General features: G+C 41.6%; 1 protein-coding gene across 2 annotated transcripts in view; it reads left to right on the top strand.

Moving 5' to 3' along the window:
• LOC121876285 (protein DENND6A-like) overlaps positions 1–23,232 on the top strand; it is a 42,076-nt gene that overhangs the window by 11,510 nt on the left and 7,334 nt on the right. For both annotated transcript variants that reach the window (XM_042381325.1, XM_042381324.1), the window contains exons 2-6: positions 15,749–15,946; positions 18,183–18,263; positions 18,523–18,708; positions 21,236–21,352; positions 21,816–21,946. In XM_042381325.1, the coding sequence (XP_042237259.1) occupies positions 15,749–15,946; positions 18,183–18,263; positions 18,523–18,708; positions 21,236–21,352; positions 21,816–21,946 (713 nt within the window). The remainder of the gene's footprint in view (positions 1–15,748; positions 15,947–18,182; positions 18,264–18,522; positions 18,709–21,235; positions 21,353–21,815; positions 21,947–23,232) is intronic.

The raw sequence follows: 23,232 nt of genomic DNA, 5'->3' as shown, positions 1-23,232 counted from the left end.
AAATATAATGAAGGTTTTGTTCGGCGAGAATTTGGTATAAAGAATGACGAGCATGATTGACTAGTGTTGTAAGGATAAACATTATGTGGGTGTTGTATAAGTCAAGCGTTAGGTAATTTATATAATGTATACGGATAGCAGACTCGTTATCTTAATTTAAATATTTTAGGTTAATGTAATGCACTGTACACATTACATGAGCGGTAGTTTGAGTAATAACATACAGTATATCTGGTGTTTATACTTGTGTAACGCGCAACGGGAGACTCGTGGCAAAAACGTGTTTGTCTGTTCACTGTCGTTAGGTGCTTGCCCGGCCTGGCTGGCCTTGGTGCCTTAAGTGGATGATGGTGTGAGTGACGGAAGGCAGGAACGGTACCCAGGAGGTGTCCTTGGTGTTGCTGCCGCCCCTCTTACGTAAGGTGTTGGAGATGGGTGATGGTTGTTGAAGCGTGGGATTGACTGTGTATAGACGGTAGAAATTGGGCGAATTTTGCTTATCTTTGATTTTTTTTCTGGGTTATTACTTTTTATCTGGTTTTCACTTAAGGCGTTGGTGGAATGCTTGCCCAGCGTCACATCTTCAGAGACATATCGGGAATAGTTGTGGTGGAGGAGATTGTGGGACGTCATTCTGGGGCTAGTCACGGCCCGCAGTACCACAGTACACCTCAATAGATATGTTCACTTTACCACAGTACACCTCAAGAGACACGTTCACTTTACCACAGTACACCACGAAGTACAAATTCAGAGTGCTGGTGGAAGCTATTTGCTGCTCTAACACTCACGCAGATTGTTGGTGGAAGCTATTTGCTGCTCTAACACTCACGCAGATGGTCGTAACATTTACTCAGGGACAATTTGTGTTGCCGGAGAGATGCAGATTCACGGTTCTGTTAGGCTAGGTGATGTATGTTATCTTCAGACCACACACAGACAGGCCCGATAGATTACACGCACGAATAGATCTTAATTAATTCAGTAAAATCGTCATTCACGTTACAATTGGTTCAGCATGGATATAGATATTGCAGGTACGGTATACAGTTGAGCATGCATGTGGAAAACACAGGTATTAAGTCAACATGGCCATGCAGGTATACAGTTAGCAGTGACGTAAACAGTGCGGGTATACAATCAATGGCAAACAGTAAGGCAATTAGATCTACAAAGCCATTAGTCTTCTTTCCTGTAGGGTCCTTTGCCGAGGCTAATCAGTAATAGTAAACCTACGAGAATTGAAATGAAAATTTGATTATGTTCAAGAAACACTACATTCTCTTTTCTCTTTCCATCCAATTAACATTTTACACCACAGCGACCTCGGCCCCAGGTGAGAAACTGGGACCTGTTGTGTGGATAACCAGTATGGTGAGAAATGGAATGTAGCACACGTTGTTTGTGTACTTTATGTGTAGGGGGAATGGAAAGGTTGTACGGGTGATATCGTATAAATAGAACAAAACGGGGTAGGATTTGGAATGATAAATATTTATATACGGTGTCAGGGTTTCAAAACACTAAATGAGCAGATTATCTTCTTTCTTGATCCCCATTTCCGTCCATTTATTCAGAATACCCAATAGATTGAGTGTATGTACAATACAGTATACGTCGGTGTAGTGGCAGTGAGTGGGAAGACGGGGTGTATCCACAACAGATGTAGGCGTAAGAATTGTGTCCTGGACTTTGTAAGATGAAGAGAACTTTAAACGTGGTGGCCTGCCAACGGAAGTGCGTGAGATAGCGAGAAATGTCTCAAGTAATAGGGGGCAGAGACATGATCTCTCTTGGGGTGTGTGTGAAATCGTTGTGCACGTGTGGACCAGATGGGAGGGGTAGGGGAGGCTGTAAGCTCAGATGTATCTCCTGTATGAGACAATGTTCTTATTTACGATGAAGATGACCACTGGGGCTTCGAAATGAACATCAGAGGGAACCCATACGGTACTGGAAACAAACATTTGGTGGCTTTATTAGCGAATCCTTGGTCGAATTACCTTACTGTTACAAGTGTTTATCTACCAGTACTAGGTACACTGAATATATATATATATATATATATATATATATATATATATATATATATATATATATATATATATATATATATATATATATACACACACACACACTGTATGTGCTGCAGCTATGCAGGTTAGCATGAATATATAGACGATATTGGTATACTGTACACGTAGTCTGTGGCAGTAAGCAGCTTCCCGTGTGCCGAGACTGCAAGTAAACGACACTGGTAAACAGTAAGACAATTTGACCAAGGATAGCCGACAAAGCTGTCAGATGCTTATTTTTACAAGCTTATTAGAAACACTGTACAGTACACCAGTTGACGTACCTGGCTACATTATGTTTATTGCACTAAGGTGGTTGTTACCTTACAGGAACCCTCTTTAGCAAAATTTATCTGCAGCAAAAATCATGAAGATTTTCAGATTGTTGTGCCACGCGGTGCTAGTTATCCTTAATAATTTGAGGCGTGAAAATGTCTTAGGATATCAGTAGAGGGGAATTAACATAAAGATAAGTTGTGACATGTTTACTGTGGAAGACACTGTGTGGGTTGTATAGTATAGCAACATCAGTGCATGGTATTTAAAGCTTGGAGTTAATGACCATCTCGGCCACCTGTTGACGCACCTGGCTACTCCCATCAGTGTAGCGTTATCATCAGCGACGTGGCGGCACCATTCCAGAATTAACCCAAGAAGGCAACAGACAGAAACTTACTCTACGTAATAACTTCACCCTAAGTCTTTAATTTGTATAGGTTGACGTTAACATGTTTCAAGAAAATAACCAGATAAACGTTTTTCTTTTTCTTTACATTCATTCATGGAGGAAAATTGATTCGTACTACATGAATAAAAGTAGTTCTTCATACATTTTGAAGACGGAAGTTGTCATACAAAGATATGACTCGTGCCTATCATGCATCTCCTACGCTTGGCAACACTTCCTGGGCGTCTTCACTTTCACTCTAGAGAGGCAGAAGGGGGATTCACCTTCAGAGGATTGTGTGGTAAATTTACGTGTGTGTGTGTGTGTGTGTGTGGCTAGTCAGGTGTGTGTCTGGGGGGGGGGAGTCAGAGGTGTGTGTGTGTACAGTAGGTGCATGTGGGGTCAACCACCTCACCCCACACAACTACGCCACTCCTTATAACCACCTCACTCGTTATCTATCTCACCCCTCATAACCACCACATCCCTCATAACCACTTCATCCCTCATAAACCACCTCACCCCTCAAACACCTCATCCGTCGTATTCACAAATTGCTGTCACGCGTGAGTGTAGACCTCTTTACATAACCTTGGCATTGCTGTTGGGTGATCTGAGCCTGTTTTTATAGATAGTCCATCGAGGAATTTGTAATGTCCAATATGGTAGTCCAGAAATGTACTCTGCCGAAGATGTTTCAATATAATAAATCAAAATGTAAACTTGCTTTGTTATAATTTCTTTTATTTTTTGTTCTTTATAATGGAATCAAGAATATTGCATCAAACTGTCTTCACAAAGTATCATTGTCTTAGTTTTCATAGGATGTACTTACCAAATCTTCCTGGTTTCTTGAGGCTTCAGTGCTCTCACTGTTTTGTTATCCAGTGTACAACTTTGGAACTTAGTATCTCATATACCTATAATTTATGTGTAATTATATCCAAAACATGTACGGTAACAGCTAACATAACGGATCCATATATATCGTTTTCAGGGATGTAGTCATCACGGAAAGATTCGTTCTGCGTACCCATTGCGTTAACATGCCTCTCTTAATGATCATCGTATACGAGGAATACCACGTGACAGTGTCAGACTTTCTGGAAATTAGTTTAGGTATGTTGTGGGTGAGTGTTGAGTCACGTGGTATTGATTAAGAGGCCACGTCTTATACCCTGACCTCTTGTGAGTGTTTACTCACCTGATGACATCCGTGTCAAGTTTATTTGGATCCCGTCACATTTAGGAATAACAGCCTGTGACACTGTTGATCAACTTGCCAAAGAAGCGACTCGAGAAGAAGATATTGAAGCCGCCCTCTCCCTGAATCATCTCAAATCTCGCATACACGCCGCACAACGAGATGCATTCGACGAACATTGGACACACCTGCAACAACGGGGTAGCGCCACACTACGCCACTATGACGCTGTAACCGGTGACAACCCCCACTACAAAGAGTATCAATCCCTGACTCGATCTCAACAGATTATGTACATGAGACTGCGCCTAGGGTACAGGTCAGATGAGAGATGGAGTAGAAAGCCTTAGGTGTGTTTAGAGCGATCAGTTGAGAGGTACTGCCGTATGTTTAATGTTGTCATCCAGGGGCCCGGGTTGACCATCGAGCCAATTCAACATATACAGTACACGCCTTATTCCTCATTATGACACGGGCTGGCTCACCATCGCCTCCTCGCTTAGTACACAACAACACTTTTCTCGTTACCCTTATCACTCTCCATAATTGCCCTCACCACTCTTATTACTCTAATTTGTGCCCCCTTCCGTTTCAGCGGATCTGCTACCATCAACACTGCTAGCCTCACTCCTTCAACTTAACTAGTTAACTCTGTGTTCATGTCAACCATTTTTCCGTACAACCGTTATCCTAAATTCCACCATTACCGCTCGCAGTGCGGGCTGCAACAAACGATTGACGGTTTTTGAAGACATTTGTCGGCTCGGTTAGACTTTTTATTAAAGTAGATGTAAGCTTAAAATTACTAAATGTCCGAGGTAAAGGTAATGGTCAACTTTGCATATAACAAGAAAGCTGAACCTATGTGTGTTAAGTTCGTCAGGTAAATTGTATTTTTGTATTTTTATCTAAGAAAGAAACCTCGCAATTTGGTCATCTGTTGAAGGTCAGGGTCAAAGTTCCAAGCTCTCAGGCCTCTCTCTCTCTTTTTTTTTTTAGTTTAGCAAAATTATTGACAAATCCTGGAGTACAGTTTGCCTATTCCGAGTAATTCAGTCAGGTCTTGACACTTCTCACTGCCACGCTGGACAGAGGTTCATACACAAGAAATACGTCGTATTCATTGACAGCATATATATATATATATATATATATATATATATATATATATATATATATATATATATATATATATATATCAGATTCATGTGGGTAGTGTCACTATTCACTGCCATCATATTCATGGACAGTACATATAGGTCAGAGTCAGATTAGATTGCCCCCCTCTCTGCCACGCAGGACAGAGGTTCATACACAAAGAAATACATCGTATTCATTGACAGCATATATATATATATATATATATATATATATATATATATATATATATATATATATATATATATATATATATATATATATATATATACACACACACATACACAATATATCAGATTCATGTGGGTAATGTCACTGTTCACTGCCACGCAGGGTGAATATTAGACCAATCGAAATGTTGATAAAAAGTGTGATGTTAATAAGTAAACTACGTGTATAGATTGTGTTACTTTTATCAATAAGACTACCAATTGTGGCAGATCATGTTAGTGCTGTGTATTACCTGGGTGATTGTTCGTTGCAGATGTATTTTAAGTTCTTTTGCACTTTCATTGTTATTCATTTGAAGATAAAAGTTAAAGTAATTAGATATAGCATAAAACGTATATAATTAGATGTTCATGCCAGTTTGTTTGTGGTCAGAACTTTATTTGCTTCGTTAAACGAAATAATCATTAGCAATTAAAACAAATTTGCTGTGTGCAAGCAAACATCCCCTATCTACTGTACACAAGTTCCAGTCAATGAATGTTGGTATGTGCACGCAGGTGTGTAGGCTGTGACCCTCACTACAGATGTTGACTAACTGGTGTGTACAGAGGAGAGTGTGTCAGGGCCGGGAATGGTTGAGAGCTTCACCTAGGTTGAGCTATTATAATAATAATAATAATAATAATAATAATAATAATAATAATAATAATATTTTTTTCTCAGAACCACCAGTTGGACTTAAGAATTCTCTAGCGCTTGAAACACCAGAAGGTCAAGGACATGAGAATAAAAAGACAATATACTACAACAAATATCACAAAAAACTTTTATGTTGATTTTCCACGCCACGATTTGGTCAAAATTCTGAAAGGATTTTACTGGATGACTTACTTGCCCGGTTCTTACTTAGTGTTCTAGGCCCACTAAAACTCGTCACTATGGTCAATTGGAACATTAGAGCAATTGCATCTGTCATTTTTTGCATAGTTCCTTATTCTACAGGAAGTACCACAAAACCAGGATCTTCATACTTGACTAGAAAATACCTTTTAGGTGTATCAACGTCATCTGTGAATATAGTGGTCATAGGCAGTATTTGTTTTAATGTAGCCCCGAAGATTATTCAGTGCGTGCAATGGATTAAAGTGGGAAGTGTAATAAAAAAAATATTTTGAAATAAGAATAAGATTGGTGTTAAACAATCATCAGAAAGTGTGTTCACGTGTTATACAAGGTGTAATGTTGTCCACGTGTTTATGCTACGACCATGTGTAGTGTTGGCCACGAGAGTGAAGGTCGTCGCTCACATGTTTGTATCAGCCACCCTCCCGGAGTGGTTGTCAGGGAGAGGGGGCTGGGGGTAAGCGTGGGAGCTAATGTGTTTACGTGATTCGTCAGTCTGGGTGATGGATGATATGGTGGCCTGAGGGTTTTCTGGTCGTGTTTTTGTTTTATGTTCATAGTTTGCAATTGCTCTAGTATGTACTGTTGTTTATATTCAGTTTTATTGTATTCATAATTAATTTCTGTGTATGTTTACAGTTTGCGTTTATATTTTGCCGATTGTTAGTCATTGTTTGTGTTCATAGTTTGTATTCTTAGTTTGTGTCCGTACATAGTTTGCTTTTTGTATTGTATTCAATTTCAATAGTTTATTCCTTGATAGAGGAACCGGTATCCTAGTGCTGTCACTAGGTACCCCTGTACAATAACACCAGAAGCATCTGGCAAGTGTCACAAGTATATACAGTATAAATATTATAAAGGGGCTTACTAAAGCCTAAGGAAGGAAGGATATTCCTTTAACACATTATCAATATTATTTACATAATATCTGGCCAGTATTGGGAGGATCATCGTGTCTCCGTCAGGGGGTCGTGGAGTAGTGGTCCAGCAGGCGTCTCGGAAGCGTTGTGTGTGGGGACTCCATAGACTTAGAGGATAAGGGTGCGAGAGGATAAGGGTGCGGTGTCGGGTCTTTGCATAATGCACAAGAGCGTTGTATTGTATTAATAGTTTTTTGCATTTATGGTCACTGTCGCTACTCATTGTCTCTCGTTGTTGGTTGTGTTCAATTTATTGTTTGTATTTATAGTTTGCCACACTAGGTAAGGCTTCCCGAACAGATATTCACCGTCACGCGTGACGTTTACCCCCCCTGCATCACATGGAACTCCCACAAGTACGCGCCTCAGCTTGTTGGTGTTTTATATAATGTAGTTTTACTGGTTACTTTTCTTGGGGTATTAATAATTGATAGGTGTTATATTACGGCGTGAATGATTACATATGCTTCTGTTTATATGGACTGTTATTTTAAATAAGTTTATGTTTTTTTAATGGCATATAATTTGTAAGGTAGTGTTGTGGTAAAATATTTATCAGCGCTAAAACGTTGTCTTAATGGCTGATAAACAAATCTGATGGGCATAAGTGCACCCCTGGCCTGCCGTGATAGCGAACATAGACTGACAAACAATTATCAGTAATATTTGTGAATACGACCTATGTTTTGAGTGTCGTTAATGATCTCTCCTGAGTATTATTTTAAAAGCAGAGGAGATAGACTTATTTGATGACGTAAATGACTGTTTACGGATGAGAAGATAAGTGAGACTTGAGTACGTCCACTCAGGCGTTTCGCTCCAGTCCTTCGTACGCTTATTAAACTGTACAGTATACATTTACCATGTACATTTTTTTAAAATTATAATTGGCTGTATGATTATGGGTCTACTTCATAATGTATAGTAAAGGAAAGTGTCTGCTACCTATGACTGTGGGGCTTGTCTTTCTCAGCTCTCTCTCTCTCTCTCTCTAAATTCAGAATAATATCTGAAACCGATTCATGCCCAATAAATTTTTCAACTTTTATATTGTATCGTTGGTCTTTGTCATGTCTTCATTACCAATACAGCTCTAGTACACAACTCCTAGTCACTTAATATCCCTTTACTGTAGCGTTCCACAAATATCCTTGAGATACAGTTCCGTTATCTCTGCTCTTCATTCACTTTTCATTCAGCACTGCATTTGTTCCCTGACCACACACTGCAAGGTAAACCAGAGAGGATGGATGTTGACTGGAGTGTGAATGTGTTGAATGTGTGAATGTCAGCAGCATGGCATGGACAACTTTGTGAAGTGCTGACAGCGAGTGGGTAGAGGAACAGTTATTTTCAAATTAGAGCGAGCGCTCTAGGATTATTGGTTACGACAGAGGCCATTTTGTATTTCAAGAGTACTTATTTTTGCATTACACAATTCTGTCAGAAGTATAGTTTATCATGCCATTGTCATGTACAATATAGTGTTGCGTAGTCATAAATAGTTATAGTCACGTTGGCGTCCTTGGCCAGGTGGGAGACGCCCATTCCAGTTTTTAGCGTCATGGTTCAGAGTAGGAGTGTTTTGTTGGCTTCAAGTCTTCAACCTCTATTTCCTGGTCTCCTCAGTGCCAGGACCCCTATATAGTAAATGTTTCGAGTGCAAAATATAGTTACATGTTTCCTTGAGTTTACACTACTGCTTTTATTAGCAGTACTCACAGATTACACTCACTGTTTACACTAAACTTAAATTAACCTACACACACACACACACACACACACACATTTTTCTTTCAAAAATACTTATAATATTAATCACTCAATTACATAAACAGTACTACTCCAACTGTTATCGCCACACACAATTGTGCGTGCCGGCCACATGTTAAGTGAGTGTTAGTGTTCATTGCGGATAGCCGCACCAGCAACCTCGAGAACTGGTGTCAGAAAAGACTGGTCTTGTGCCAAAATTGTTCAGACAAGCGCGCGGGAGTGTTACCGTTCATTATGGACAGGCCGCAAGGACCCGTGTCAGATAGGAGTGGCCTCAGTGTCAATATTGCTCGTGCAAACACGTGGGAGAGATAGTGATCAAAGCGTACAGCCAGACTAGATCGCCAAGCATAAGTGGCGTGGCGTGTGTGTGTGTGTGTGTGTGTGTGTGTGTGTGTGTAGTGCCCTTTCTGTTAGAAAATAAAGGGTTGTGACAGCTAAGTAACATTGTGTAAGTCAGTAGTGTTTGTGACAGCTGTGTACTCCAAGAGAATTCCCGGCGCTCACCTTAACCGTGGAGCCGGGAACATCTCACCTGGGGAGTTCAGAAGTACTTCCGAGCATCAAGCTCGCTCACCGAAACCAATAACTTTGATGAAGGACCAAAGGGACAATCCTCCGAGGACTGGGTGAGAGAACTGTTAGAAAATATGAGGTTCTCCCAAAGGCCTACGCCAAAGTTCAGCAGAGGAACTTGTGGTGAATACTGGGAGTTCAAGCGAGCCTTCCAGCGACACGTTGGGATGGCGCAGATACTTGATGCTTTGAAATTAGAGACACTTCTCATCGCCTATGCTGGCCCTGCTAAGGACGCTTTGCGGAGATGCCTGCAAATTCAAGATCCCAAAGCAGGGTACAAGGAAGCTTTGGACATATTAGAGAAACGTCACGGCAACAAGCACACTTACGTTTGTCAGCTAATAAAGAAAGCCCTGCGAGGGCTAACTTTGAGACTAAATGACACAAAAGGCCACCAACATTTCTCAGACGAACTGGGGAATTGCGTGAGGAACTTGAAGGTTATGGGAGAACTACATCAGATTGCCACGTATGAATCAATAAGCGCGTTAGTTGAGAGATTCAACTATGTGGATAAGACGCATAAATACAAAGGGAAGTGGGGGAAGCCTCCTGGGATCGAGTGGATGTTGGAATTCACAATGGATATGGTCGACAAGGCGGAGGAGGCCCCAAAGGGACAAGGACCGGAGGAACCAAGCAGAATATATGCAGACTCACGTCAATCCTTGTCGAGAAAGAAACTTGCGGGTCTGGTGACATCAGGAATAAAGACAACCAGAGAAATGGACGATGAACGCTGCTCGTTATTCCGCGGATGTGCCGGACATTCCTCAGCATGTCCACGGGAAAGCAAACTTCCCTCATAAGGGAAGAGCGTCACTGCTTCGCCTGCCTGGGTCATAATCACCGGATAATGGAGTGCAGCCAGAAGATGGTATGTGGTATTGATGGATGCTCTGGAGTACACTTGAGGCTTCTGCACTTTACGAGAGTTCTGACGAGCAGTGGTAAGGCCCAACGGGGCGAAGTTGAAAGAGGACAACACCAGACCAGTTTCCAAAGGGTGAAGAGAGCAATCACTGGGGTCGCCGACCAAATAGACATATCACCTGACCACAAGCGACCCAAAATGAGTCAACCTAAGGCCATTATGCCACCACCGGAATCGGCAACTAGTGGAATTAAATCATGGAAGACCGAAGCCGGTACAAGCACCATGGGGAAAAAGACTGGGAGTACACAAAACGTGCTGGTGACCACGATTAGAGGAAATCCGCATAGATGGGTCATGGAAACCATAACCAACAACGGAATTGATGACTGGCGTGAAGAACCCAACGATTGCGAGTTGTGACTACAAGGGTCCAGCAGAGTCGCACTTCCAATAGTAAAAGTCAGGGTGGAGGAGAAGAGCTAAGAGGCGAAAGGAGTAGTGGTCACCTGAGCTCTCTTGGATTCAGGCAGCAACCGATCATACTGCACGCGTAGTCTAGCTTACCGGCTGCTGGCACAGGGAAGGCCAGTTACCTCTCTATTGACACGATCATGAAAGAAAGAAATAGTGTAAACACTGAAGAGATCAGTGTAAAGGTGGCTAGTGTAGGAGCAAGAAAGAGCCGATCCATCACTATCCTCAAGGTCATTGTTGTTGAGAATCTACCGTTTTCTCTGAGTGCGTCGGTCGCAGACACCCAAGACGTCACCATGTGGGAACACCTCCGAGGTACTGCATTACGCCAAGCACTGAAAAGAGTGGATCTCCTGATAGATCTGGATGTACCACAAACACTAGCACCGTTAGAAGCAAGGACCGGGAAGGACGGAGAGCCGTTTGCAACACGCACCCTTCTAGGCTGGACTATAAATGGACTGCTTGGAGTGGTGAGCCATGATTATACCGTGATCAACCACTTTGTCTGAATGGCAACGCTAAATTCGGAGACAAATCTGGAAATACAAGTCGAGCACTTCTGGGAATGCGACTCCGCCTACAGTAACGGTGATCCCGTCTCTGTTGAAGACAAGAGAGTCCTGATGCAGTGGTCAACGTCAATTACTCAAGTGGACGGACACTACCAACTTACTATCCCGTTTCGCCATGAAGAACCAGGACTCCCAGAGAATAAGAAGCTTGCCGAACAGCGATTGGCGGGATTGAGAAAACGCCTCCTGAAGAACCCAGGGCTCTCTCGGAGGTATAAAAAAGAGATAAGACGTCTAATTGACGAGGGACATGCTGAGCAAGTCCCACGTCAAGAACTCGGTGTTGCACCTGGGAAAACCTGGTATCTCCCACATCACCCTGTGTTGAATCCCAACAAGCCAGAAAAGGTGAGAATAGTTTTTGATTGTGCAGCCGAGTATGAGTCGATGTGGTTGAACAGCCAGGTGATGCAAGGGCCAGACCTTAACAACAAATTGATGGGAGTCCTCATCAGATTCAGACAAGGAAAGTTGGCACTCATGGCTGATATCGAGGCAATGTTCCATCAAGTGCGAGTAGTACCCGAATATCGAGACGTCTTACGATTCTTATGGTGGACAGACGACCAGCTTTCAGGGGCCCCCACCACTTACCAAATGACAATACATCTCTTTGGAGGTGTGTGGAGCCCTTCATGCGTCAGGTATGCGCTACAACGAACATTCCAAGATTATGGAGAAAGTCTCCATGACGACATCAAGAAAGCGAATCGTAACTTACATTGACGATCTGCTTCTCGCGATAGATGCGCTGGGGACGGCAACGATAATTACCCATCGGCTGAGACCGCTGTTGAAGAAGGCAGATTCAGACTTACGAAGTGGGTCTGTAATCAAAAGGAAGTCCTCAAGGGAATTCCATAGACAGAGAAAGCCGTGGGGGTTAAGGAAGTAATTTTGAAAGACGACAGGCTCCCCACTGAATGAGCGTTGGGAATCTTGTGGGACCTGGAAAAGGACGAACTAGTGGTCCAGGTCCAGATCCCTAAGAAACCGGAGACGAAACGAGGCCTTCTGAGTATGGTCAGCTCCATCTATGACCCACTGGGACTCATCGCTCCAAGCGTCATAAGAGCCAAAATCATATTCCAAGATGAGTGTAGACGAGGTGTTGGGTGGGATGAACGAATGGCTGAACAGAAAAGGGTGATATGGCAAAAATGGCTGGGTGAACTTCCTCACCTATCATGGGTACACGTTCCAGGGTATTACAACTCAAGGATGCAAATCCAGTGGCTGCCGTGCAACTACACCACTTCTGCAACACCTCCCAACAAGCGTATGGAGCTGTATCGTATCTGAGGACCACGTGTGAAGATGGAACCCACCATGTCTCCTTCGTGTGTGGCAAGGCCAAGCTAGCCCCTCTGAAACAGCAGACCATACCTCAACTCAAGCTCTGTGCGGCAGTACTGGCCGCCAAGGCAGGCAAACAACTACGGCGAGAACTTGAATTACATATAGACAGATCAGTGTTCTGGACAGACAGTACGGCAGTCCTTCAATACATACAAAACACTGAAAGACGCTTCCATTCCTTCGTGGCCAATCGAGTAGCAACAATACACGAGGACTCCAATGCAGAACACTTGCTCCACGTGATGTCGGAACTGAACCCAGCCGATGGTGCTAGTCATGGACTACATGGAGCAGAGCTCAATGAGGAGGGCAGGTGGATTTGGGGACCTGCTTTCCTCTTGTTGGAAGAAGACAGTTGGCCAAAGAGTCCATTGAGGATTCCCGACCTCACAGACGGAGACCCAGAGGTGAAGAAGGAAACCACGGTGCTGACGACGAACGCTGACCAGGGAGAGGGTATTCTCGATAAGCTATGGACAGGTACTCCTCGTGGCATCGATTTCTGAAGAGCGTAGCTTGAATAAGAAGGTTTATTGAATGGCGGCTTGGGAAGCGAAAGAACAAACATCACCGAGAAAATCGACTCCAGGTCAGCGAATTGGAAGATGCGAAATTAGCCGTCTTAAGATTTATGCAAAGGAAAGGATTCCCCCGAGAAATAGGAATGTTACAACAGGGACAACCCGTGAGAGGTAGCGACGTAAGTCGGCTGGACCCTCATCTAGACATGGGCGATTTGATCAGAGTAGGTGGCCGACTGAGACATGCCACTCTCCACCCAGACCAGAAGAATCCCATACTGTTGCCGAGGGACAACAAGATTACGGGGCTCCTTGTGAGAGAGGTACACGGCACAATACGAACGTGTGTGACTTGTCAGAGTAGCAATTGGAGGCCTACCCACCAACGCTAAGCTGACCTGCCAGAAGATCGGGTGCGCCCAGAAGGCCAGCCGTTCACCTACACTGGAATTGATTGCTTCGGCCCTTTTGTGGTTAAACAAGGCCGAGCCCGGGCAAAGAGATGGGGATGCTTGTTCACCTGCCTGACCACCAGAGCCTAGAAGTCCTCACCTCACTCGACACTGACTCGTTCGTCAACGCCCTGACAAGATTCACCTGCCGCAGGGGACCTCCCAAGCTTATTCGGTCTGACAGGGGAACCAACATGATTGGAGCTAGCCGAGAGTTACGAGAGGCGGTGAGCGGCTGGAACAAAAGTGACAAGGTCGGGTATGCCCTCCTACTGAAACAGATAGAATGGCAGTTCAATCCCCCGACAGCCTTTCATATGGGAGGAGTGTGGGAGCGACAAATCCGCACTATATGGAATGTCCTCCAGGGAGTGGTGGGCACCCAGACACTAGACGATGAGCGCCTCAGCACTTAGTTTTGCGCCGTAGAAGAGATTATCAACGGAAGGCCCATCACCCCACTGTCTGACGACCCAAAGGATCTAGAAGCACTAACGCCGCTTCACATAATAAGGATGAACCCGGAGACACTGTCCACCGGAGACGATCGCTCCATGGCAGAAGTGTACCGACGAAGATGGAAGCATGCCCATTCATTGCGGACCAATTTTGGAAGAGGTGGGTAAAGGAATATCACCCAACACTACGTCAGTGACAAAATTCTTCAAAACTCGCCGTAATCTCAACGCTGTGGATATCGTGATCATCTCTGGACAACCCCTCCCCAGGAGTCAGTGGATGCTAGGGAGAGTACTGGAGGCACTACCGAGCAGAGATGGCCTGGTGCAAAGTGTTAAAGTGAAGACAAAGGACTCAGTGTTAATACGCCCAGCAACGAGACTGCCTGTTGGAAGGTGTCGGAGAGTGAATCTAATGGTAGGCAGTAATTTCGAGCGTAACCCGACAGGGGGAGTGTTATCGCCACACACAATTATACTGTACAGGTCCCTCGGTTAACGAATTACCTTCTATAAGAATCTTCAATTCGGTTAAAGAAAAAAAATTTGATAAACGAAATCCTTACGAACGTCACGTTTTGTTGTGAGCATCAGCTGATCAGCTGATGGGCTAGTCTGCCAATTCAGTAATCTGTTCTATGTTTGCATTCGTTTGCAGCGGAGTAAATATCAATAAAGTTGTGCTCTTTAATATTTTTGCATTTTTTATATTAAAATTATAAGTCATTTTAACATTTAACATATTGATAATATATGCAGTACAGGGAACTAGTTGTTTGTGCGCCCATCAACAGCTTGACTCAGCCACAAGGCGTCAGTTGGGTTTTGAAAACGGTGGAGTGAACATCTATTTTGTTGGTGTCTTGAATATTTTTGCATTTTTCATTTAAATTATTGGTCATTCTGAAATTTAGTTAACATATTGATAATACAGTATGTAACACAGTGCAGTGTTGATTTAAAGAAAATATTCTTGAATTACACCTCATGAACTTAAAATTTTATTGGTGAAATGACGGCATCAAGCATGAGTCCACTGAAAGGTGATTTCTCCTCCATCCCCACTTCCTTCTCTTCTCCCTTCTTCTCCACCCCCACTTCTAATTCCCATCATCATCATCAACCAGGAACCTTCTACATACACACCTCAAAGTAAGTGTACTTTACTGCATTTTTTTTTTACTTTGTATGTACTTTTCGGTGAGCTGAAACCAATTATCCAATATCCCATTGAAACAATGGATTCGGTTAACGAAATTTTCGGTTCATGAACGACCTTCTGGAACGAATTGTGTTCGTTAACCGAGGGACCACTGTATAGAATTAAGCACCTTTTATGACAGTGATTATATATTGTTTTATTTTGCTATCTAATTTTAAATGTCATCATAATCATGAATTTGCAAGGTACAGTAATCACAATCGATTCCATTTGTGGGGGAGTCATAACATGTCTGCTTACAATAGTACAGTATATGAGAGCTGTTGGCCGACTATTAGTGTACTGTACTTATAAAAAATGTACAATTTATAAGTACCTGTACCTATTTAATGAATATTTTGTTTTCGTTTGCAGATGATCTACCCTGGGGACAGAGAGTTGACAGAACGAGAGCGTACAAATATATGCTACTTGGCCTTTCCAGACAGCAACTCTGGTCTCATGGGCAATGTGCAGTTCCACTTCCGTATCCGCCAGTGCCCCCAGTCCATACCTCTCCACACTCGCCCAGCCATCCACCAGTATAATTCATCCTGTCCTACTAATATACAGGTACTGTACAGTACAGCTGCTCCTCGACTTACTACGGGGTTAGGGACCCAAATCCAAGTCGTAAGTCGAAAATGCTTAAATAATACATAGAAAATCTAAAATGGGTGTCTCTTTTTCTTCTCAGCACCACAAAACTCTCACTTTTAAGCTTGCCAGCCATTTTAAAGTGAATTACAAACGAAAATTTTGTCAGTACACAGCTCAATCACTAACGTTGGGACTCGAAAATACATAATTTGAAAAAATTTTGGTACGACCGAGGCGGTCGTATGTCGAGTATGTCGTAAGTCGAGGAGTAGCTGTATTGTCATTCTATGCCAAAGTTGTATTTTGTAGTTAGAAACAGTCAGTATTTATGCTTGTACATTGAGCTTGTGGTAGCTTGTACAAGTGTTATATGTTAATATTATGGATCCATGAGTTTAATTTTGAATGATCTTTGCCACTGTAATATCTCTTTGTACGAGTATCCCAGGTTATCTAAATTAGTTAGTTAGGTTGTGTTACTGCCAGCAGCACCCTAACTCGGGGCATAAGGGTTAAACAGTATAACTTTTAATATGCTAATAATCATAAACATTACATTTAGGATGAATTAGCAATCATTTATACAGTCCTCCTTTCCATCTCAAAAAATCACTGTGAAAAGGCCAAATGGCTTAACCTTTAAGCCCCAAGTTAGGGTGCTGCTGGCACTATCCCCACCACGGGGTTAAATCGAGAAAAAAAGCAACTTTAAAAAAAAAGCGGGAAAATAGGCGGACGTTGTGGAACGTCACCCGGGGTGCGCTAGTCGGACATTCTGGAATGTCAACCGGGGCCTAAGGGTTAAAGGCCAAAAATAAGTTTTAAGTTCATCTTAATGCATGGAAAAACTATTCTACTTTTCCAGTTAAAAGTATTAAAGACTTCATTTAAGTAGAGTTGGAGAAAGAGAGAACTCGGCTCCCCTGGATTATGGCTGGGCTCAGAGCCCAGCCATAAACAGAAGCAGTCACCAGTTATACTGGGCAGTGGCAACTTGGCTCCCTTATAATCAGCTTATTATCACCACTCCCACCATTGTATAATACTTGTAGTTCACATCCATGTATTTTACTGTATACAGTACAATATAGTGAACAACCACAGGGACATAAGGCATCCCTGTTTAACACCCACATATATTTCAGATGTTTCACTTTCATTCCCATTTTCTCTTACTGTTGCCCTGTTGCTCTCATGGAATGCTTTTACTGCATTTAATAGCCTTCCTCCTACTCCATACACTTACATGACCTCCCACAATGCTTTTCTGTTCACCCTATCATATGCTTTTCCAAAACTACTGTAAATCGTTAAAACCATCTGTAAGTAATAAAAAAAAAGAAAAAATAAGCATAGAACATATTACAAGGCCAAGGCTTTACTTGCTTGAAGCTCCAGATGTCTTTTCTTTTTCATGCTACTACCCATTTTCTTGCAAGCTTATGACTTTGTGGAAATCCATGAAAAGACACTAACTTATTATTTGTCCACCTTACCCTGCTTGAAGCTACAGCACAAACTACCATTGCTAAAAAATATTTTATCATGATCGTTTTAGAAATTGCACCTTCACAGTTGACAATACAAACAAAGGGGCAGAGTCATGTGATGCATCCATAGCTTGCCAATGAGCAGTACTGAAATAAATCACTGATGAATTCTTAATTTTTCGTTTTTATTTTGTATCAGTGGCTCCAATTGCAATAAAACAAAAAAATCTACACAATCTTTTATGCCAGTGCAATGTTTAATACCATAACAAAACTTCAACGCAAGCTTAGATTTTTTTTCAGATCACTACAGAGTTCTGTGGGAGTGGTGCTACCTAACCTACTATGTACCTTGAGCCTACCACTGACTTCACAGCAGTGTAGAAAACAGCTATTCACGTGTGCTATTCTGGCTGGCCACTCAAACAAAGACAAGGCATGACTGGCCCCACTCCATTAATGATAATGCATGCTTGTTCATTGGTAATTTTGCTTGTTAAATCAAATAGAAATTCAAAGTCCGCTATATTGAATTCTTGTTCAGGGGAACCTGACTATACTGTATTGTACCCCAAGAGTCTGAGATCATTTGATATATTATGTACTCCGCTGTGCTGTATTGTTATTCTTATTTATGCCCTTTTGAGATACATCTCTTCGCATTTTGAATTTATTAGTAGGCTACACTATTTATATATGAAACGTCTCTTTGATTTTAGACAGAAGATGGTTACTTGTACGGCTACGTGTACTTCAGACAGGTGAAGGACAGAACACTACGGCGAGGATACTTCCAGAAGGTGAGCTGAAGATTGAAAAAAAAATTTTATTTAGAACACTACATATATAAATTTCATGCCTTAATTACTAACTTGATCATAGGCAAAAAATCACTACCAGGGTGTACAAGAGTTAGGTGAGTTCAACAGTGTGTTTTCAAAGTGTATGTATTTGTCTCAATTTTCTTTGTAGTTTTTGTAGTTGAAGAGTGTGTTATGATAACAGGAACTAATATTATTTTCTAAATACATTCATGACACTTTGTTCATAATTCTCCAGAGTGTGGTGCTGTTGTCACACCTGCCATTGGTGTCCCTCTTCACAACAGTTCTGGATTTGGTAGCTCCAGAATATTTTGATATGGGTGAGGCCAGTCTGGAGGCAGCGTGTCATCACCTTGATCAGTGGCCGCCTCCCACACCCGGCATCACCCTCAGTCTGCCTCTCTTGGGAACTTTAGTACAGGTAATTATTGTTATTGAAAACACAGTTGACAACAATCTGATTCATTTTTATTTTAATTGGATATTTATAGAAGCTGGATAATTAAATTGGAAACCAGGTTTGGGTTAATTTAGGTTAATAACTTACATTCTGCTGATTAAATGATATTTATTTAACCCAACATTTTTGCCGATAAATGATTAATTTCATTACCTCGACTACGGTAGTTAAAATTTGAAATATGGGTTACTGTAATTTAAAGTAACAATTAAAATTTTCACAGATGAATTAGATTAACTTTAATTAATTTTAAGTAACTTTCCATAACAAAAGAAGAAGGAAGTTTAGGGGTTTAGAAACCACTCGATCCTTCCTACAATGGACTCAGACAAGTTACTGGGCCTCGGTATACAGATCACGTTAGCCTCGAGGAGCTCCACCTCATCAACAAAAGGGTCACCTTTGCTTGAGTGGACGAATCGGCATAAGATGACAGGACCTGGAGTCGTAATGTACCCTGACAAGATCGTCTCGGAAAATTGAAAACCTCTCATGTGGAGTCACGTTGATGGCTGTTGAGAGCAATGATCTAATCGAGTGAAGTGCTTCGGGCAGGAGAGCCTCCCATTCAGTATCTGGAACATCTCTAGATTTGGCACCTAAACATATGGACTTCCAGATTATGCCATTGGATGCCACTCCACGACTAGCGAGGTGAGTTTTCACTTCACGAGACATAAATGCACTTCCTCGATCAGAGTGGACAAAACTCGCCATACCACAATGCGAGAAGATAACATCCGAGACATGAAGGCTACTGTCCGACTTGCTTAATTCAAAGTCATCAAAAGCTGTGAGCACTTCACGGTCCAGAGGAAAAGATTTAGCCTTGTAAAGAGGCCGTGCCTTGTCTGAAAACTCCGGGATCCACTTAGCATAATAAACAAACATACCAAGTACACGTTGAAGAACCAATCAGTTTGTAGGTGGTGGAAGTTCTTGCAGTGCTTTTAGCCTTTCAGGATCTGGTTTGATTTGACCATTTCCAAGTTGATAACCCAGAAGATTGATCGATGTTGCTGATATTGTAGATTTGGATGTATTGAATGTCAGCTTCCTTTCCTCAGCAGCAGCAAGAAATTTCTCAAGATTTGCATCATGTTCTTTCTGATCCCGACCACCTATGGTATATTGTCAAGGTAGGGAAATGTGTCACATAGATTCTCCTCCACGAACTTGTCTATGGCTCTTTGAAAAACAGCAACACCATTAGTGACACTAAATGGTACACATTTGCTTCAAATGTTGTAAAGGGTTTATCAAACTCGCTTATGCGTAGTTGATGGTATGCGCTCTTTAGATCAAATGTTGAGAACACATGGCACTTAGCAAGAGTTTGGCAATGAATATGCGTCGAGATTGTTGTAAAGGTTCACCGTAGAAGAGTAGTCGATGCACATTCGTTTTCTGTGACAGCCTGAATTATCTCTTGCAATCACCACCTTTGGTAATGAACTTTTGGGCATCAGGGCTAAACTTCCTAGATTTGGTGGCTATCAGCATTGCATCTCCTCACATGTTTGCAAATAACAGTGATGCCGACATACTTGCTGATGCCAGGCTACATACAGGCTTGTTACCAATGTTGGAAATCTTGAGCTCAGGTCTGGGTCCCCATACTCTATGGTAATTGAAGATCTATGCCGAGAGTAACATCACGGGTTTGATGTGAAGCTTAAGCCGATGGGCCACTCTCTTGTCAATGAAACTCTCATACTGTAACTTGCCGAATCAATAAGGCCGGAGATTCTTCTTCCATTTACCTTTAAGTTTGTAGCAGAGCAATTCAGGCAATGAGGAACAACAGCTGAGATGGCACAAAGAGTAGGAGATGAAATTGATCCCTTGACCTGTTTCTTACCCCTAGTCTGACAGACTTTTGCCCAGTGCCCTCTTTTTCCACATGAAGAGCAATCACTATCTTTAGCTGGACATCTTACCCGTAAATGAAGACTGCCACCACAAAACCAACATTGTTTCTTAGTGGTCATAATAGCAAGTGTGAAGTCCTCAACTGGACGTACATCTTGTTGATTAGTGAACGGTGACTTAACAGTTTCCTCCACACATCCTGAAGCTGCTGCAATGACAGGGCCTAGTGGCTGGAAGGCTTCCGAAGTACGCTGTGCAAGATCCAAGCCTCTAGCTTGATCAAAGGCTTGTGAGAGTGTGAGAGCAGAAGACAGTCCGTTGATGAAGGCATCCCGTACTAACTCTTCACGATATTCTTCGGCTGTGACAGCTTTTAGTATGCTTTCCATGTTGCTAGTAGAATATAAGTTGAATAAATTGTCGTATGCGATCAAACACCTTCAGTAATCAAGGCTTTATTCAACTCATAAATCCATGTACATCTGCAATAGAACAAAACAAAACCCAATATTTAGAGTAAAGGTAAACACCAACATAATTTATTCCTTTATATGACCCACACTCAATCCTACAGGTTTCCTATCGAAATGTACTTGATTGTAACTTTTTTATGCAGGTACGAATACCAAGCCGACAAGATAAACCAGGAGCAGCCACGCTGACACCACCCTCCCCTCCTCTCACCTCACCAGGTCCTCTCACGGTCCTTGTGCCAACTCCTCATGAGACAGAGGTACTGTACTCTTATGTTTTCATGCCAGAGATTCGTTCATTCATTACCAGTTTAATGGTCTCAGAAAGATTAGCACAGATACAGTATCATATTAACAAGAGTTATACCATGTAAGATGACAGTTTCCTCAGAATTTTCCAGTTTATTTATAAAGGAAGGTATATTGATATATAATTAACCATATAGCTATACTGTAGTGTTTAAATTAAATTGATGTTATTAAATTACAATCCAGGGTATTAGTGAAATATCTTCATGGTTTAATGAAATGTTGGAGGAAATGAATGCTAATGTTATTACAGGTGTTGAGCCTGCTAAGTACTGCAGAGTATAACTGACATTTATATTTAACTCAGTTCCATGAATTACAAGGAGCTACAAAAATAGAATTACTGTATACTTACTTGAATGATAAGTTGTGTGGTGCAATATACTACCGGTACATGAAATTATTTACTAACAGGCATTCCGTGTATTGGCACCAGTGTTACCACACCTGAACCTGTTGTGGGAGCTGGTGTTAACAGCTGAACCTCTGGTGGTTATGGCAATGTCTCCAACAACTGCTGCTAACACTGTACAAACGTTGATAAGGTTCGTGATGATCTAGCTGTCTTAGTATTTACAGCATTAGTGTCATCTGTAATGTAAGGAGGTGTGTAAACATTCATCTTTCAATGTTGTTGTCACTGCTCATCTTTTCATTCATTCACATTAATACTTTTCTTACGTTAATTCCTCTCAGTTTGTACCCATAGTCTAGGAGCCTAGAGTCAATATATTTGGGAATTTTGAAGTACAACTTGAAACTTTGTTATGATGAAGTTTTAGACCATATTGAAGAGCAAGACTTACCCCTAAATTTCCCGCCTTGTGACATTCTTCGCCGCCCAACTCTGTGACCATGTTTATGGCATCATAACCCTTTACATAAGAAATGTTGATATGTTTGGCCTTTTACCCTCTTTTCCCTCCAAAACACTACAATTAATGAAAATTGCAAGCTATTTTCTCTAAATAATGTTTCTGAATGCTCCTTATACAATATAAATTAATATTAATATGGTCACACAAGAGGAGATGGGATACCATTGTTTTCGTTTGTGTTTACAGCCGGGAGTCCGGGACGATGGTTCTACACGAGAAATTGAAGAAAATAAGACCCTGGTTGTGGCTGTAGTAAATTTAATGTAAAAATATGAATATATATGTTTTAAGTAACGTTATTTAATGTTAATAAATGGAACGATAGAAAAAAAAGAGATGAATTGGGAACGCCAACATATACAGCTGCTCCTCAACTTATGACGGGGTTAGGGACCCAAATCCAGGTCGTAAGTCGAAAATGCTTAAATAATACATAGAAATCTAAAAGGGGTGTCTCTTTTTCTTCTCAGCACCACAAAACTCTCACTTTTAAGCTTGCCAGCCATTTTAAAGGGAATTACAAACGAAAATATTTTCAGTACACAGCGCAATCACTAACGTTGGGACTTGAAAATACTGTAGGGTACGTAATTTGACAAAATTTTGGTATGACTGAGGCGGTCGTATGTCTGGGTGGTCGTAGGTCGTAAGTAGAGGAGTAGCTGTACATGCGCATTTAAGGATACCGTGCCATTTATATTTTTAAGAATATGTACAAAAGATTCATTATTGTTTATTACTGAATATGTATTTTTTATTGAATTAATCTTTATATATGCGAAATGAACAATACAATTCATTAATAATACGTAGAATATTAAAACACATGAGATTAAGAGACGGCATTGTTTTTGTTAGTGTTTAAACCCGTGACGATGGATCTACATAAGAAACTGAAGAAAATAAGACCCTGGTTGTTGTTGTAGTAAAATTAATGTAAAAAATATGTATGT

The sequence above is a fragment of the Homarus americanus genome, unplaced genomic scaffold, assembly GCF_018991925.1.
Source record: "Homarus americanus isolate GMGI-L3 unplaced genomic scaffold, GMGI_Hamer_2.0 scaffold34921, whole genome shotgun sequence".
Taxonomy (NCBI): Eukaryota; Metazoa; Arthropoda; class Malacostraca; order Decapoda; family Nephropidae; genus Homarus; species Homarus americanus.
The sequence above is the reverse complement of the archived record's forward strand: the minus strand, read 5'-3'. Positions and strand labels throughout refer to the sequence as shown.